The sequence below is a fragment of the Podarcis muralis genome, chromosome 12 (genome assembly GCF_964188315.1).
Source record: "Podarcis muralis chromosome 12, rPodMur119.hap1.1, whole genome shotgun sequence".
Taxonomy (NCBI): Eukaryota; Metazoa; Chordata; class Lepidosauria; order Squamata; family Lacertidae; genus Podarcis; species Podarcis muralis.
In genome coordinates, this window is record NC_135666.1 from 52,210,122 (window position 1) to 52,229,495 (window position 19,374).

A 19,374-nucleotide genomic window follows, 5' to 3' on the forward strand; every position below is an offset into this window, starting at 1 on the left:
CTGTGATTCAAGAGTATTTAAGCAATTCAGAAAATTAGTACTTCATGCAGTAACACTGGGGAAAGAAATGCTGTGATGACTGGCGCAACTTTCCCCGCCCCCGGCTACTGCTTTGGTGTTGTCTGTTGTATTGAGTTTTGTGGAAATGGTTTAAACCAGTGTGTCTCAAACGTTAAAAAGTTGTAACTCTTCCTACGTGTTCTGACTCAACCCATTCACTCCAATTTTGAAGCCTCTTTGGGTCAATCTGCCGAACAGCCTGATGAGTTATCTCCTTCCCACCCACACATGGGTGCTATACTCAACTCAACCTCACGTAAATTACACTTCCTCACCTCACACTCTCGATTTCTCACACAGATACACACTAGGCTCTTCTCCCCACAACACTTTAGCCAGTACTAACTCAGTAAGCCACTCGGTATAGTTTGCATCCCCAAGGAAGGAGGTCTTGCCACCCTCCATTTGAGAAACACTGCTTTAGACTGTTAATCCACTCAGTGTTGCATGCAACACAACGTGCACACACCACAAACAGATTTACTGGATTGTAAAAAGCTAAGATGCCATGACAAGTCCTCAAAGTTCAGTGAAACACAGGACTCACAACTCATTTCCATACAGATCACTATTCAGTGGTGACACGTGAAAAGAGTGCAAGTTTCTTCTCTTATAAAGATGTACTTTAGCAAGTATGATCAAATTTAATTCACGTTGCTTATAAAAGTCTTTGTTAAAATAGTTTGTTGAAACTGCACAATTCACAATCTGGTGGAATCTTCCAAGGCTCAAATTTCTTGATTCTCTGCAGGTACCATACAAGCTTTAAGTGCAATCGGCAGGCCACACCTTCTGATCAGAAAACTAATTTAACAGTCAAACAGGACAGCCTACCGCACAACACATGGAAAGGAACACACTACAAGACTGTCTACTTTAACATAACAAAACAAAACAAAATTAAAATATATGACACTATGGGGTAGACAAAACAGTTTGGGCAAGGGATCTGCCAAGACATTTCATCCAGTCTGTGCTTCCACTGTGCATTCATTCACCACTGGGGACAAATATAGCTCAAAAGTATGTATTTCCTATCTCTGTTCAAAACAGTCCCCACAAAAGCTGTTCATTAGCTCTTTTATGCATGGTCCTCCAGAAATTGTCAGACTACAACTACCATTATCCCTGATCACTGGGCATGCTGGCTGATGGGAACTGTAGTCCAACATCATACAGGGTACCATAGATTCCCCAAACCTGATCTACAGGATTCAAGCACAAGCTAAAGTTTAAAATATTGAAACTTTAACAAGGGGCATATTGTGAGTATGCCGCCTTCATCAATCCTTCCAGTTATAGGACTAGTTTGGACATGACTCTAAACTGTGGTTTAGACTTAAAAGCTATGGCAAGCTATCTGGCTCTTTCTTCTTCCCTTTTCTTTCATGTACAAGGAAGAGGAGATTGGAAACTATGGATTTTGATTTTAAACCAACCAGAGCCCTCTCTTTTGTCTGAACTCTGGCAAGTTCTAGCTCTAGTTTGTTCAAACCAGTTAAAAAAATAGCAGGAAACAGAAAGTAGGAGCAAAGTTCTCTGAATGGAGAGATGTGGAAAATGGGAACCAGGACTGGGAACTGGTGCTTTTTAACTTGTTCATAAATAATCTAGAGTTATGGGTAAGCAGGGAAGTAGCCAAATTTGCTCACCATACCAAACAGTTTCAGGTCATTACAACAAAAAGATTGTGAAAAGCCCCCAAGGGACCTTTCCAAACTGAGTGAGTGGCTGGTAACATGGTAAATGCGTCAATAAGTGCAAATTAATACATGTCAAAGGCAAAAATCGTAATTCTGCACATACACTCAAGGAATGTTAAGTGGGTCTGAACACTCATGGGGTGAATGACCAGGAACAAGACCTTGGGCTTGTAGTGGATAGCTTGATGAAGGCGCTGAACCAGTGTGCGGCAACTGTGAAAAAAGGCAAATTCCATGTTGCTACACGAGGCAGCGATGGCCACCAACATGGATGGCTTTCAAGAATGACTGGACAATTTCATGCAGGTTAAGGCTATAAATGGCTACTAGCCATGGTTGCTATGCTCTGCCTCCATGACTGGAGGCAGCAATGCTTCTGAATACCAGTTGCTGAAAACCACAGGCTCACCTGTGTAGCCACTGAGAGAACAGGATGCTGGACTAAATGGGCCATTGGCATGATTCAGCAGGCTCTTCATACGTACTTAAAATCTTAAAGTCTGGTTTGATCCTGGCTTATCTGAACTAGCCAGAGTTTAAACTAAAACGCTCAAAAGTAAAACCGAGACCTCTGATTAGTTTAAAAAGTGGGTGCTTCTGATTTTATTCCTCTGGTGTGCACCACTAGCTCAATATAGCTCAGGACACTAGTTGTTCGGACCCAGAGAGCCCTACATCTGTGACAAGCAGCAGAAGTACAAGCAACTATGTGTTGGTGTTCAATTTAAATAGGTCCAAATAAAGCAGCTTAGCTTCCTAGAAGTATCTTCTGCTCCTTGAAGAAACACAATACTTAACAATAAAAATAGCACTAATATAATACACTGGATTGCTTCCAGATTCACTTAAGTTGGCATAAGTTCTCACTTGAATTAATGGGAATCAACTCAACTGTAGTTAACTTTTCACGCTGATTTAAATGGGATCTAAGATCAAATAAGTTTGGATCCAACTCATTGTTTCAGATGATATGGTTACCACGATGTACATTTAAAGGTGATGTAGCTGCTTTTAGCGGTAACCAACAAGCAACCATTGCACTTCAGACAGTGACTGAGTTGAAGCATGTTGAAAGTGATCCAAGTGGTTGAAATGGTTGCCAACTGTAATCTCTTAACATATGAGCAACTCGGTTACATTTAGTGTGCACAACTTAGCAAGGCCTCAGACTACCTTGCAACATTTCCCCTTCACATAGCACACATGGAGTGCAGCTGCACTGGAGTACAGAAGGAATTCAGTGTTCATCATTATTTCACTTGGGAAAAGACTTAATGGCCTTATTTGCAAATAATGGTAACCAAACTATGGCTTACCAGGACCATGAAAGTGCAGGTTTGTGGAGAGAAGCTTGTAGCTGCTTTGCTCCTCTCTGGTTTATTACATTCCCAAACCAGGTTAATCCAAGTTTTGACTTGGTGTGTAGTCTGAACCGGGGTTTGTGGTTTAAACTCTCTCCTTGCCAACCAATGTTGTTGTTTAGTCGTGTCCGACTCTTCGTGACCCCGTGGACCAGAGCACGCCAGGCACTCCTGCCAACCAATACCTGTAGCTTAACCTTCAGTCCTGATTCAAACAACACAGTAAGGCAAACCTTGGCTTGATTTAGCAAGGAAATATAAAAGAAAAACTAGAGAGGATCAATGCAGCCCCAGTAAGCCATAGTTTGGCTTACCATGATGTGCAAACTAGGTTATTATATATTTTTTAAAAAGTACAGGCATCCAGTAGGAAAACCATATGGTGACCGTGTGAATATGGACAGTGTGAATACTCTGACTTTATTGCTGCTTTTGCAAAATACTGCATCGTGAAAATAATTCCTGAAAATTATGTGTGAAGCTGAAACTGAACAGTAGAGATAAAAGCCCTGCTGTATTGTTTCAATAACAGATCTTAGATGATGTAAAACTCAGATGCGCCAACCACCACAACACACAGTAGAAGTACAAAACCAAAAAGGTCAGTTAATTAGTATACAGAAGCACATCCAAAAATATTTCAGCATAATTTGCATAACGGCAAGGATTTTGTAAAGCGCAAAAGCTGGACTCAGCACACATTCTTTATAAGAGTAAAGTAGAGGGGGGAAAAGGTTATTATCAATCATGCAATAAGGTTAGGGCTCCAACAAATATTGAACCAACTTACTCTCTACAGAGAGTTCCAACACAGGGGACAGCATGCAAAAAGAAAAGAAAAAAAGGAGGGAGGAAGGGAGGGAGGGAAGATAAAACACACAAATTAGTTGCCATCTGCATAGTTCCTGTATGAGGAAAATGTGATACATGGGTTTTAATATGATTAAGTAAACAGCTTTGCTCTGAAATTTCCAATTCTTGCAAAAGCACATAGGTCTCTCTTCTTTGCCCGTTTCACTCTTTTAAAACCAAAACATCTGAATAAAAATACAGTTTTTTGAAAGCAATTATTTAACATTTGGGTATGGATGGATTCAAGCATTACAATTCTAACATACATATTTGAGATGTATTATATTACTCACTAAAACCATGACATTTGAAGTGCATATACATCTTTTTTTTTTAACCTCAAGAACCCTGCAGAAACTTGTGCCGATGAACTAAGGCCACTCATGGCTCCCTGAAGCATGTTTCAGCATTGCATGCCAGATTAAAGACTTCATGCATATGCTTCAAATGATACCATTTTAGTGGGTACTCAATGAAAGTTTATTGTGCTCCTATGAAAATTTCACATTGTGAGGCATCCTTAATGGTACCCTAAAACAACACAACACAATGGATGGTCAAGTTAAGTCAAGGATCCACGAGAAAGGGTCTCCAATTTACAGTACATGTCTGATAAGGGAACAATTCCTCAGCGTTTGCCATGAAAAGCTTCAATTAAACTACAATTTAAAGCACATATTCAAAAGTCTGACAAAGCAGTAGACAGAGCAATATGCAAAAAGAAAATTAACACTGAAGGTATCGTATTTCAATGATGATGTCAATTATATGCAAGATATACTTTGTGTTCTGATATAACCACTTTCTGCAGTGTTCACTAAAAATTCTGAGCACTTTAAGAGAAACCATGAACATCATTTGAAAATGTACTGATTCTAGGGTCTATAAGATAAACCTACCCTGTGGTTGGTCAGAGACAGGTATTTCCTTCATTGGTGACTCTAACCTCTAAGTATTTGTGTACATATTTGCATTGTTATAAATACCTACACACCTATATTTACACACATACTTATCCCAATCTACACACACACACACACACACACACACACACACACACACAATTCAGCAAGTTTTATCACCAATCTTAAATTTTAAGACATTTGTTAAGCCTACATTTGAAGAGAGTAATTCAAAAACCCCTAAAAGCTCCATTTGAATGTACAATACTCAAAAGCTATATTCTGTCTCCCCCCTCCCTTTTGTTTGAGTAAGGTGAGTCAATTTTGCCATTAAAACAAAAATTCCAGAATTTATGAATCCATTCATTTGTTGTTGGCATCATTTGTGTTCACCTACTGACAGCTAATAATCCTGCTGCCAGCGACACATATGAAATAAGTTACTTATGTTAATTCATTAAGGAATCCATCTATATCGTTTAATAAGAAAAAAACCAGATCTATAATTATGTGGCTTCCCCCCCTCCTCCTGTGCCCCCCTCCTAAATCCACTTTGGAGGGTCTGGAGAATCTCCAAGAACAGGGTGTGTAAGGAAGAAAGAGGGCAAAATGCTTGTGCTGATGGAACAATTTCCTTCATGCTAAGCTGCATTCCACCTTAAATCTTTTTTCCTTTTTTTTACATTGCAATTCCCACCACATATAATAATTTCCATTCTGATTTGTCATTTCCAGCAATCACTTTCTTATTTCTTATTGTTGGTGTTATATGCCAGCATGCCACTATCTTATATAACAATGATCTCTTAAATACTTACAGAACCTATGCGATTCCCCCCCCCCCTTACAGGTTTCCCCATACTCTCCTATTCGTGTTTTGTACTCATTTGATTATGAATTCTTCCACCTATCCAGGTTTAGTATTGTATTTAAGCAGCAGCTTATATATCCTTGATAGCAAGTTATCCTTGCAACGCATTATTATTTTCCCCCCAAAATCTGATATATCATTACCTACTGTTTTAATTCTCAGGTAATTATTCACTGAGAACCTTCTTGTAAAGTAGTCATACTACATCGCAGGAGATTTTCCTGATTTAAACTTTATTTTTAAGTACTCCATTCCAACCCCATAATTTGTTAAATCCACAGATCTAAAAAGCTCATAATCCTCCAGAACTTCAAACCACCGTTTTTCCTTATCTCTGTGCCATTTAATACTCAAGGTTGGATGATAGTGGCACAAGTGGAACAATTGCACCAGAGACAATGCCTGCAAGTTGGGCAGAGAATCTGAGGTTCCTTAAAAAAAAAAAAAAGGTAAAAGTCTCCAGTCCTCGTAGAAAGTAAGCTGTGAAACAAAATGTGCAGGTTCCCTTTCCAAGTGATTTCTGTGAGATGAGCCAGCCTAGCTGCTCCCACCTTTCAGTGTTTTTAGCCAATGAGTGATGTCAGAACTGTGATTGAGAAGAGAGCTATTTAGGCACCAGGAAACAGACACCCCCGAGGTCCTAAAGAAATGCTGTTTCCCTCTCTCCTTCTTTTAACAATTAGAATCTCCATCGTTTGCTTGTTTCCCTGGCCCCTCTAGTTAACAGGACTCATTCTTCCTGTGGTAGGTTCATTTGAGATTGGGTACTCTCTCCAAGTCTCATTGCACTTAATGCATACAGCGTCTTGTTGCTATTGTAGCAGAACACTAGAAAGTGGGAGCAGGTTTTATCAGGAAAAATATTATGCTTCTCCTTACTATTTTACCTGTAAAAGTAAAACAGTCAAAAGACAAACAATGAAAATGAAAGGGGGGGCCCTCCAGGGAATAAGTTTCATAAAGTGCAGAAGCCACCAGAAAATTTTGGAACATTTCAGTTTGAAAGCCTTCTCATAGAAGCAGAGAGCACAGCTGCTGTTTGTTAGGTTGTGTGTTCTCTGCTGAATTCCAAGTTCAAAGCTTTGGAGACAGACTATACTACTGCCTACTGGGGAGTTTAATCTCATTCTTCTTTCTGTTTTATCATGGAATGTAGATTTTTCTGCTTTCGCTTTTAACACTTTTACTGTGTGGTGTATTCTTGTTGCTGCAACTAGATTTTGCTCTAAAATCGGGTACGATTTGTACCTTGCTGGGGAGCTAGCAAAGGACTGTGTGCTTTATACCTTAGTAAATCTTTTACTGGAGACTTTGACTCACTGTGAGAGTTACCGGAATCCACGCATCCGCCAAGCTTCTGCTAATTAACCAGAAGATGGGGTGTGTGTGTCTCTAGTCTTGAGCACCACTGCTTGTGCTTTGGTGCCCTAGCAATGTGCTGAATTCCATTTAATTCTTTGTGACATAGCCACTCCTACATACATTCCATTGATAGCAGATACTGGTATTCCTGTGGGTTTTTATTTTGTAAAATATCAAGGAAAGATTTAGCATGGTGATCACAGTGTAAAAATCAAAGTATGCTGGCATGGCATTACAAGACAACTTACTTGAGCTGGGTGTGGGGACACAGAATTGAGGATGGTGAAAACACAGATAACGGAATGGGTGGAATTAAAGTGTGGATGTAATAATACTGGAGCATTGGGGAACGACTACAGAACTGATAAAGCAGGGTGATGTGTGGACAACCCAGTATGAATTCTCTTCAAACACACTATTAATGTAATGTTGCTGTGATAAAATAGCAGTGTGAATGGGCCCCAGATCACACTGCTTTCCACAGTTCCCCAACCCACAGTGGCTACAGGCCTAGGATAACTTTTACTAGGAATCAGTCTCCTGTGCACAATAACTTGACAGTAAGCTCAGCTAAACAAGGCAGGACTTATCTTAGCTGTAGTAATCTGCAGAGAGGGGGCAGAAAACCCTTTAAAGTACAATGACACATCACTCCAGTTAAAGAAACCAACATTTGATGCCTGTGATACAAACATTAAGTCCCCCTTAATACAGTCATTTTATGCTTCCTTCTATATGGTAACAACAGCCATGTGTTTGGCTGAGAGCTGCTGGCTGGCCCAAGACAGGAAGTGAGAAAAGACAATGAGTTAAGTGATTCAAAATGTGAAACTCAAGTGCTCAAAGTATTTACTTTAGTCCACAAAAGCTTATGCCGTATGAAATTTGCTGGTCTTTAAAAAATCACAACTGATTTTTGTGCTACACTGTTTCGTGTTATTTCAAGAATTTGAATAGCGAGCAACCAGGATGCAGTTGCAGAAGTTGGCTATCCCCATGGTTTGGACAAAATGTTCTTGAGCATAGTGTGAAGATGTAGTCTACTTATTTAAACTTTCTGAATTTTTAAAGAGGTCATGAACACATGAAGGGGCGGCATCTGCTCCTCCACACACTAGTGTACAGCTGTATGCAAGTACAAAACTATCCAAGGATGGGTATTGTCCCTGCATTCAAGAGCCCAGGGTTCCTGACTACGGTGGTACCTCGCAAGACGAATGCCTCGCAAGACGGAAAACTCGCAAGACGAAAGGGTTTTTTGTTTTTTGAGCTGCTTCGCAAGATGATTTTCCCTATGGGCTTGCTTCGCAAGACGGAAACGTCTTGCAAGTTTGTTTCCTTTTTCTTAACACCGTTAATACAGTTGCGACTTGACTTCGAGGAGCAACTCATAGAACGCGGTGTGGTAGCCTTTTTTGAGATTTTTGAAGACTTTGGTGATTTTTGAAGCTTTCCCAAAACTTTTCCGACACTGTGCTTCGCAAGACGAAAAAATCGCAAGACGACAAAACTCGTGGAACGAATTAATTTCGTCTGGCGAGGCACCACTGTACTTCAAGAAGACCTTTCTAAAAATACAGAGCTGTATCCATGGGGATAATTTTAGACAGTACAATGAATGTTCTAGACCTGAAAAACAGTTCTGTGTAGATATTCCTCCTTTAGAAACAAACACTGGTTCAGTAGAAGGTACTATCTGATTTTATCATGTGCCTCTTGTACCATTAAAGGACTGAGCCACTGTTAATTAAAATAATATGAAGACACTTGGAAGTGCTTTCTGTCCACCAAGTATTTAAGTCTAAATCTATGGCAGTATTCTTCTAAAAACCCTGCAGATGTTCATAATCGCTATGGAGCAAAACAAATACATACCTTGCTGTGAGGATCAGCAAACATCCTTGTGAAGATTTCACACAACCTTTTTAATTCAACGCGACTGCCAAAATGACATAAGACTAATTAGTAAATGGCAGGGTAATGTTATGAGCAACTTTAGAGCAACTTTAAAAATGAGTCGGTGAAATATTTTACATTCATTAACATGTTTGGCAATGTAAATGTGCTTATACTAAGCTTTACACTCAGAACTATAGCACAGAATCATAAAGTCCAAGTAAGGGTGAACAACTGCCTTGCCGGGGGGGGGGGGGAATAGTCTACTGCTGCTTACCTGCAAATCTCCATTCTCCTTGAGAACGTGTGTGTGTGTGTGTGTGTGTGTGTGTGTGTGTGTGTGTGGAGCCAGGAGGAAGGCAGGTTGGCCTCGGGGAATTCATACTTGGGGGGGGGGCGGTAGGAAAGGGAGTACATGAGTCAGTTATTTATTGTTTGTAAGCCGCTTGGAGATTCATTTGAATGAAAAGTGGCAGAGAAATACAATAAATCAAAATCAGTGGCCCAATACAGTGGTACCCCGCAAGACGAACGCCTCGCGAGACGAAAAACTCGCAAAACGAAAGGTTTTTTCGTTTTCGAGTTGCCTCGCAAGACGAATTTCCCTATGGGCTTGCTTCGCAAAACGAAGCTTGCCCCGGGGACAGCGGGTCTTCTCTTTTGAAGCAAGGGGCGGCGGGGAGATCGCTTCTCCCCACCGCCCCTTGCTTCAAAAGAGGTCTGCCCCCGACCTCTTTTGAAGCAAGGGGCTGCGGGGAGATCGCTTCTCCCGGTGCTCCGAAGCGGGGTGGGGGGGCGGGAACACCTGCCCCAGCCGCCGGGCTTCGTAGCGCTGCTGCGAAGCCGGGCGGGGGGCGGGAACACCTGCCCCAGCCACCCCGCTTCGGAACGCTGCTCCGAAGCGGGGTGGGGGGGGCGGGAACACCTGCCCCAGCCGCCGGGCTTCGTAGCGCTGCTGCGAAGCCGGGCGGGGGGCGGGAACACCTGCCCCAGCCACCCCGCTTCGGAACGCTGCTCCGAAGGGGGGGGGCGGGAACACTTGCCCCAGCCACGGGCTTCGTAGCGCTGCTGCGAAGCCGGGCGGGGGGCGGGAACACCTGCCCCAGCCACCCCGCTTCGGAACGCTGCTCCGAAGCGGGGTGGGGGGGCGGGAACACCTGCCCCAGCCGCCGGGCTTTTTAGCGCTGCTGCGAAGCCGGGCGGGGGGCGGGAACACCTGCCCCAGCCACCCCGCTTCGGAACGCTGCTCCGAAGCGGGGTGGGGGGGCGGGAACACTTGCCCCAGCCACCGGGCTTCGTAGCGCTGCTGCGAAGCCGGGCGGGGGGCGGGAACACCTGCCCCAGCCACCCCGCTTCGGAACGCTGCTCCGAAGCGGGGTGGGGGGGCGGGAACACCTGCCCCAGCCGCCGGGCTTCGTAGCGCTGCTGCGAAGCCGGGCGGGGGGCGGGAACACCTGCCCCAGCCACCCCGCTTCGGAACGCTGCTCCGAAGCGGGGTGGGGGGGGCGGGAACACCTGCCCCAGCCGCCGGGCTTCGTAGCGCTGCTGCGAAGCCGGGCGGGGGGCGGGAACACCTGCCCCAGCCACCCCGCTTCGGAACGCTGCTCCGAAGGGGGGGGGGCGGGAACACTTGCCCCAGCCACCGGGCTTCGTAGCGCTGCTGCGAAGCCGGGCGGGGGGCGGGAACACCTGCCCCAGCCACCCCGCTTCGGAACGCTGCTCCGAAGCGGGGTGGGGGGGCGGGAACACCTGCCCCAGCCGCCGGGCTTTTTAGCGCTGCTGCGAAGCCGGGCGGGGGGCGGGAACACCTGCCCCAGCCACCCCGCTTCGGAACGCTGCTCCGAAGCGGGGTGGGGGGGCGGGAACACTTGCCCCAGCCACCGGGCTTCGTAGCGCTGCTGCGAAGCCGGGCGGGGGGCGGGAACACCTGCCCCAGCCACCCCGCTTTGGAACGCTGCTCCGAAGCGGGGTGGGGGGGCGGGAACACCTGCCCCAGCCGCCGGGCTTCGTAGCGCTGCTGCGAAGCCGGGCGGGGGGCGGGAACACCTGCCCCAGCCACCCCGCTTCGGAACGCTGCTCCGAAGCGGGGTGGGGGGGCGGGAACACCTGCCCCAGCCGCCGGGCTTCGTAGCGTTGCCGCGAAGCCGGGCGGGGGGCGGGAACACCTGCCCCAGCCACCCCGCTTCGGGACGCTGCTCCGAAGCGGGGTGGGGGGGTGGGAACACTTGCCCCAGCCACCGGGCTTCGTAGCGCTGCTGCGAAGCCTGGCGGGGGGCGGGAACACCTGCCCCAGCCACCCCGCTTCGGAACGCTGCTCCGAAGCGGGGTGGGGGGGGGCGGGAACACTTGCCCCAGCCACCGGGCTTCGTAGCGCTGCTGCGAAGCCGGGCGGGGGGCGGGAACACCTGCCCCAGCCACCCCGCTTCGGAACGCTGCTCCGAAGCGGGGTGGGGGGGCGGGGACACCTGCCCCAGCCGCCGGGCTTCGTAGCGCTGCTGCGAAGCCGGGCGGGGGGCGGGAACACCTGCCCCAGCCACCCCGCTTCGGAACGCTGCTCCGAAGCGGGGTGGGGGGGCGGGAACACCTGCCCCAGCCGCCGGGCTTTTTAGCGCTGCTGCGAAGCCGGGCGGGGGGCGGGAACACCTGCCCCAGCCACCCCGCTTCGGAACGCTGCTCCGAAGCGGGGTGGGGGGCGGGAACACTTGCCCCAGCCACCGGGCTTCGTAGCGCTGCTGCGAAGCCGGGCGGGGGGCGGGAACACCTGCCCCAGCCACCCCGCTTCGGAACGCTGCTCCGAAGCGGGGTGGGGGGGTGGGAACACCTGCCCCAGCCGCCGGGCTTTTTAGCGCTGCTGCGAAGCCGGGCGGGGGGCGGGAACACCTGCCCCAGCCACCCCGCTTCGGAACGCTGCTCCGAAGCGGGGTGGGGGGCGGGAACACTTGCCCCAGCCACCGGGCTTCGTAGCGCGGCTGCGAAGCCGCGCGGGGGGCGGGAACACCTGCCCCAGCCACCCCGCTTCGGAACGCTGCTCCGAAGCGGGGGGGGGGGCGGGAACACCTGCCCCAGCCGCCGGGCTTCGTAGCGCTGCTGCGAAGCCGGGCGGGGGGCGGGAACACCTGCCCCAGCCACCCTGCTTCGGAACGCTGCTCCGAAGGGGGGGGGCGGGAACACTTGCCCCAGCCACCGGGCTTCGTAGCGCTGCTGCGAAGCCGGGCGGGGGGCGGGAACACCTGCCCCAGCCACCCCGCTTCGGAACGCTGCTCCGAAGCGGGGTGTGGGGGCGGGAACACCTGCCCCAGCCGCCGGGCTTTTTAGCGCTGCTGCGAAGCCGGGCGGGGGGCGGGAACACCTGCCCCAGCCACCCCGCTTCGGAACACTGCTCCGAAGCGGGGTGGGGGGGGCGGGAACACTTGCCCCAGCCACCGGGCTTCGTAGCGCTGCTGCGAAGCCGGGCGGGGGGCGGGAACACCTGCCCCAGCCGCCGGGCTTCGTAGCGCTGCCGCGAAGCCGGGCGGGGGGCGGGAACACCTGCCCCAGCCACCCCGCTTCGGAACGCTGCTCCGAAGCGGGGTGGGGGGGCGGGAACACCTGCCCCAGCCGCCGGGCTTCGTAGCGCTGCTGCGAAGCCGGGCGGGGGGCGGGAACACCTGCCCCAGCCACCCCGCTTCGGAACGCTGCTCCGAAGCGGGGTGGGGGGGAGGGAACACCTGCCCCAGCCGCCGGGCTTCGTAGCGCTGCTGCGAAGCCGGGCGGGGGGCGGGAACACCTGCCCCAGCCACCCCGCTTCGGAACGTTGCTCCGAAGCGGGGTGGGGGGGCGGGAACACTTGCCCCAGCCACCGGGCTTCGTAGCGCTGCTGCGAAGCCGGGCGGGGGGCGGGAACACCTGCCCCAGCCACCCCGCTTCGGAACGCTGCTCCGAAGCGGGGTGGGGGGGCGGGAACACCTGCCCTAGCCGCCGGGCTTCGTAGCGCTGCTGCGAAGCCGGGCGGGGGGCGGGAACACCTGCCCCAGCCACCCCGCTTCGGAACGCTGCTCCGAAGGGGGGGGCGGGAACACTTGCCCCAGTCACCGGGCTTCGTAGCGCTGCTGCGAAGCCGGGCGGGGGGCGGGAACACCTGCCCCAGCCGCCGGGCTTTTTAGCGCTGCTGCGAAGCCGGGCGGGGGGCGGGAACACCTGCCCCAGCCACCCCGCTTCGGAACACTGCTCCGAAGCGGGGTGGGGGGGCGGGAAGACTTGCCCCAGCCACCGGGCTTCGTAGCGCTGCTGCGAAGCCGGGCGGGGGGCGGGAACACCTGCCCCAGCCGCCGGGCTTCGTAGCGCTGCCGCGAAGCCGGGCGGGGGGCGGGAACACCTGCCCCAGCCACCCCGCTTCGGAACGCTGCTCCGAAGCGGGGTGGGGGGGCGGGAACACTTGCCCCAGCCACCGGGCTTCGTAGCGCTGCTGCGAAGCCGGGCGGGGGGGGGGGGGGCGGGAACACCTTCTGAAGGCGGGCGGGGGGCGAAAGTCTTTGTCCCCCCTGCCTGCCTTCCCAGGGGCTTTTAAATCGCCCCGGACAGCGGAGAAGTCCTCCGCTGTCCCGGGGCGATTTTAAAATGCCGCCCGCCAGCATTTTAAGATCGCCCGGACAGCGGAGAAGTCCTCCGCTGTCCCAGGGTTTTTTAAAATGCTGGGGGTGGGAAGAAAAGCCCTTGTCCCCCCCCCCCCAGCCTTCAGAAGAGGTCCGGGGACAGTCTGTCCCCGGACCTGGTCTGAAGGCGGTTTCCCTAGGAACGCATTAATTGATTTTCAATGCATTCCTATGGGAAACCGTGCATCGCAAGACGAAAAAACCGCAAGACGAAGAGACTTGCGGAATGAATTAATTTCGTCTTGCGAGGCACCACTGTACTTCCTCTTAATCACCATTAAGGTATCATTGTTATGGCATCTACAGGGTCAAGATTTGAAAGTGCTTTATGGCTCTACTATTATCCAGAGCCATTTTTATGCTCCATGTGTGAAGGAATGTGCTCAACAAAAGCGAAATGCGATGCTATCTATTCCTTGCAGAGACCTTTCAATCATCTTTGAAGGAAATATCAAGCATCCAAAAGCACTTCAAGAAATTGATGCCAGTTGCTTTCCTTTTGTTCTGCAGTAACAATGGAACGTCACCTAGCATGTTACGAGCTAGGAAGCCAGTTGACTTTCTTTTCCCTGCTGTAAAATTCATTAGCCAGAGAATCTGCAGAGCTTTCTCAACTACAAAATCTCTTGCCTAAAAAGGTTTTCCTACCTTAAAGTTCGCTGGTTTTTTAACAAATTTTGTAGCCCCAGAAGGCCTTCTTTTCTTTCTGACCAGTTGGAGCTTGCACAGCGATTGAGGACCTCGGCCACATCCTCTGTCTGCCGCATATAGGTAGGGATGGTGCCATTCCGAGAGCTGTACGATCTTTCTGAGCAAGCACTGGACGCGTCGCTGTTGGCATCATCATCGGAGTACATTCCATAGGATTCGTATCTCCTTCGCACCGGCTTTTTCTATCACACAGAGAGCATCATTTCAGGAACCATAACCAGTTTGTAGTGCCTCTTTCACAAATATCATGCACCTTTTCATATAGCAAACCTCCCTGATGCCACTGTCACCTGCAGCTACACCCGGAGCAGACACCAGATTCATACCCATCTCATTTCTCTCACTGCACTGAACCTGAGACCCTCTGGTTACTTGAAAGGGAGACCTCCTCTAATCATGATGGTTTAATTTCTTTATATAAAAACGGGCAACTTTTCCCTCAAAAAGTGTCACTGAAAACTGCTTGCAGAATATAAAACCACACAGCAATCACATTGAAACGCACAGTTATCAGACTAAAAGCAACAAAAAAAGCAAGAGCCAAAACTATCAATAAATTGAACAGAATCAAAAGCGTGTTCAAAGAAATTGCAGCTGTTGTAGTACAGATACTGAAACTGCTAAATGATGTTCCAAATCTTGCTGTGCTTACTAGGTGGGGAGGGGAAAGTAAACTTCAAACAAGCCTGTAACATTAATCTCTCAACACAACTGGTACTTTGTATAAAGCAATAACCCTTCCCACCAAGGGCACTAAGGTCATAAAGGCAAAATGTGCATGAATGAACAGGTCCAACTATATTAGACTTTAAAAAAATATTTGGAATACATGGAAGTCACACTGTAGGACAAAAGGACAACAACATTTGAAACTATAAACATTTGGAAACGTTCAGCTCCTTAAAACAATTGTGAACCTGGGACACAAGTGAAGCAGACATTATGTATTTATTTAAAAACACTGAGCATTTTTAACAGGGAAACAAAGATTGTTATACCTTAGTCCGTATGTCTCCTAAGAGCTGAGCGCAATGCATTACAGAAGAAACAGAAAAGTTATGAGCACAGCTGACAACGGTTAAATAGTGTAAGCACAGATGTCATTACCTCTAGTTAGAAATGAGGGCTGGATTTAGCCTCAGGAACAAAAGAAAACATAACAGTTTTAGCTAGATACACAACTGTGGACCCAAACACCCTTTTTTCGAGGAGATGTAATCAGGCACCCCCACAACAGGCTCCTGTATTGAGGATGGAGCTGCGAGGCGGAAAGCCATGCCTGGGCTGGGCCATCGGGGCTGGGGCAACGGCTCCTTCTCCTTCTGGCTGGCGAAGGGACGTCTGTGTGCATGTCACCCCTGGGCCAGCCAAGACAGAGGGGGAGGACACAGTCACCACCCACCAAGGAGGGAGGAAGACAGCATGACCCAGGGGCGCTGCTCCTTTCCTCCACTGGGCTCCAGCACGTGAGGGAGCCCACAGAGGCCCAACGCTGCCAGCCAGCCGCAGCTCCACTCCTGGGTCAGGCCCCCTTCAAATCAGTCTGAACGGACTGATTTGGAGCAGCGGCATCAGTGGCGAGGGCTGGGCCAGTGCAGCCGCAGAAGGCTCCCTTCCTGCTCTGCCCCGGGCAGCGGTAACACATGGTCCACCGCTGGAACCATGAACACCATCTTGAGCTCCTTGAAGTGAAGGTGGGATATAGATTCAATTAATAACTAAACAGGAAAAATGTAGACCAGTCTCTGCCTCCAAGGAGCTTACAATGTAAACCGGACAGCAGGGAAAACAACAGTGAGCGATAAATGTTATGTAAATGCAGTTACATGTACTATGGGAATAAAGATTAAGTTGTTAAGAAAGGCTTTGAGGGGAAGGTAGATGAGCTGGAAGGAACAGAGACATAATGGCACGTACGGTCAAAAGTGGAGATCCATGTAATTTAGCAGAACCAATAATCAAATTTGACAGTAATACAAACTAAGCTTTTACTTTGTCACCCCCCCCTCAAAAACAAATAAACAGGTGTGTGATAGACAAGATGCTCACCAAAGCATCTGCTACCGCTTCTTCCACATCGGAGCCTGTGTTCAAGACACGCATGGCACTAACTGATGAGGATAACCGACTTGACTGACTTATTCCAAAACCTGTGCCTGTCATAATAAGACAAAAGAAAACGTAAATCAGAATCATCCTGGGAAGGTCAATGCAATATAAACGAAAATTTAAAGCCACTATTTAAGAAGTTTTATGCCTTCCAATATTTGGAAGCGGTGAAGCCTCAAAAAGGTTCATCTCATTTGTTCTGAATCTGGCTGCTTGCCTGCTTGCCTTCAACTCAACAAAAGGAACACTTACTTGATTTATTAAGGGAAGGGAATATATGCAGAGCCTACCATCAATACCAGCCCTTGCCATAGAAACCTGGTACCCTCTCAGAAACCTCATGAACCAGATGGCTCAGGAGAGATACTGGCCATAATCTAGAAAATTCTACTACATGCACACTCCAGAGAAACAAGTGCAGCTAGAGTTCTCCTTCAAGTTTGTTAAAGTAGCTCCTGTTGCTAAAGACATGCAATGGCTCGGTTTTAAAAGTAATATCCCTATTTTGTTATCTAACTGAGGCAGCAAAACTCTAAAGGAAAGAGTGCACTGCCACATACAGTTTGCAGTGACATGTTCATGTTGGATTGTGGCCTTAATATCCTAATGAAATTAAAGTAAATTTAAATGCAGTTATTTAACTGTACCTCATGTGGCAAAAAGAACAAAAACATATTGTGTATACATAATTATGCAGGAGTTGAAGCAACAGCAACTATTTTCTTTTTTCTACTAAAATGTGTTTGTCACTCTGGTGTTTTTTAAAACTATGAAGCAAATTAAGGGAAACCACAGTCAATACAGCCTACAGCATTACATATCATAAAGCTACATGCATTAATAAAGCTTTGGAAATACAAGAATGGAAAGGAAAAGAAGGAAAAACCAATAAAATTCACCTGAAACTAAAGAAAAACTGCTGTGTGTGTGAGGAAAGGAAAACATTTTGCACTTTTATCTACTTAGAGTATTCGAAATAATGTACAGAAATTAATACTGAAAATGATAAAAAATAGACTGCATGAAAAATCAAATGGGGTAAAAATAATCCAGGATGATGGCACAGATGATAGCAAAGTGTACTCATCCTTCACCTGTAGCCCCATAAACATCTGGAGAGTAGAGGGCACCAGTGGATCTGGAGTGATGCCTGGAAGCTGCAATAACAGGATCATATGAACCCTATCTATTACTATAAAAGTAAAGTACAGAACAATTGTACAGAGAGCAATGGAGGAAGGTCTGGGCAAAGCCAGGCAGCACTGCTTCATGACAAGAGCAACTAAGAACAGATTCACATCAGCACTGAGTACAGGGTACAATAATCCTGTGATTATTGGCTCCCTGCCCACAGATGGCTCGCATGCAGCTTCTACTATCCTCATCTTCAGAATTGTGCTATTGCAAACATTCAAATCTTGCACATGTCAAGAATTGCATTCAACTGTCTGGTCACAGGTTGGTAGCTGACATGCACATAATTTTCAGCATTGCAAAACACGCCCTACGAACTTAATGGTCGTGAGAATGAGTTACATTTTCTGGAGAGGAGAGAGAAATAATTTGCCTTACATGAAAACGTAATAATTACAAGACTAAATCTAAAGACGCCTTTCGTATTTTTTGAAAAATCTAAAGCCATCTGTCGAATGACAGAGCACATAAAAATCAGGAAATGACCAAAATAAATAATAATAATAAAAATCAGCTAAGCAAGCAATTTTTTTTGAGGTTCACAAAGTTGTCAACCTTGAAACCTCAATTGGCACAAAACTTGATAGTTAATTCTCTTCATATATTAATAATAGTTTAATTAAAAATTCCCCCTTAGTCCATCTGTGTATCTAAGAACCATTAAAAGGACAGAAACCTTGAAGTTCTAATTCTCCTGGTGAACATTGAAATTACAATGTGTGAATTCATTTTTCCAAGTTAACATAATTAACACTTTACTTGATTCATTACGTAAATCACATACAGCATGCAACTTCCCCCTTCACATTTTAGACATCTTAGTAAAAGGAGTGTAGCAAAAGCATAGGGAACAAATGTGTTCTTTGTGTTAACATTTATTGTGTTAAAGTTAATAGTATACATAAATAAGTCCTGATTACATTATATTTCCTCATCAAAAATGTGTAAAGTAGCATAGCTATCAATGGGCATTCCTTGCCCATTGATGGGGAAAAGACTGAAGGACAGGTTGCCTTAACTTAAAACAAATGGACCACTGGATGATAACTAAAGCAAGCTTATACAGAAGAGTGATTTCCAGGGTTTTGAGTTAAGCAGTGGCATTGCAGTGCTAAATTTTACAGAAACAGGAAAAATGTGGCTCAAAAAACCCCTAAGTTTTTTTTCTAGGAAGGGAACATAAAAAATAAGAAAAAGAATTGCCAAGCAGTTTAAGCCATTGAAGGTAGTTTTTAAAAAGTCTTATCAATGCTCAACAAGGGAAGTTAATTCAATTTCCCTGGATTAATATGTTTTTAGCTTAAAGCAGTGTCAAACCACAAAGTGGCTGGGCCTAGTATTAGACCTTCAATCAGTGCTTGTGGTTTGTTTCACTCTAAACAAACCATGGTTGTGCTTTGTTCAGAGCAGGGATAAGCCAGTTCCAACTCCATTATCCATGACCATTACTTATGATGGCTGGGGGCACCACATTAGCTACTTCTGGTTTAGAGAAAAACAAATAATGGGCATGTGTTTGGGCATAGTGCAAAGTGAACCACTCTATGGTTGTTTCCCTGCTGGAGGAATGGAGGAGCACAGTGGGAATACTTGAGCTGCATGCTGTAGTAAGTAGGTCATGCAGAGACTAATTTGCTTAGCTATAGTTTAATGGCTTTGTGTTTCATCCGAACGCAGCCACTAAATGTCAGATAAGCAACTTAGAATACTATGTCCATGAAG

The 19,374-nt window shown here is 47.5% G+C and overlaps 1 protein-coding gene across 40 annotated transcripts in view; it reads right to left on the reverse strand.

Moving 5' to 3' along the window:
• The window catches only part of CLASP2 (cytoplasmic linker associated protein 2), a 127,801-nt gene that overhangs the window by 18,163 nt on the left and 90,264 nt on the right, over positions 1–19,374 (reverse strand). For 17 of the 40 annotated variants that reach the window (XM_077916454.1, XM_077916438.1, XM_028750455.2 and 14 more), the window contains 5 exons: positions 17,553–17,615; positions 16,399–16,505; positions 15,348–15,371; positions 14,287–14,531; positions 8,987–9,050 (listed from right to left, as the gene is read on the reverse strand). In XM_077916454.1, coding sequence (XP_077772580.1) covers positions 8,987–9,050; positions 14,287–14,531; positions 15,348–15,371; positions 16,399–16,505; positions 17,553–17,615 — 503 coding nt within the window. The remainder of the gene's footprint in view (positions 1–8,986; positions 9,051–14,286; positions 14,532–15,347; positions 15,372–16,398; positions 16,506–17,552; positions 17,616–19,374) is intronic. The other 23 variants (XM_077916451.1, XM_077916447.1, XM_077916453.1 and 20 more) reach the window with 3 other exon arrangements.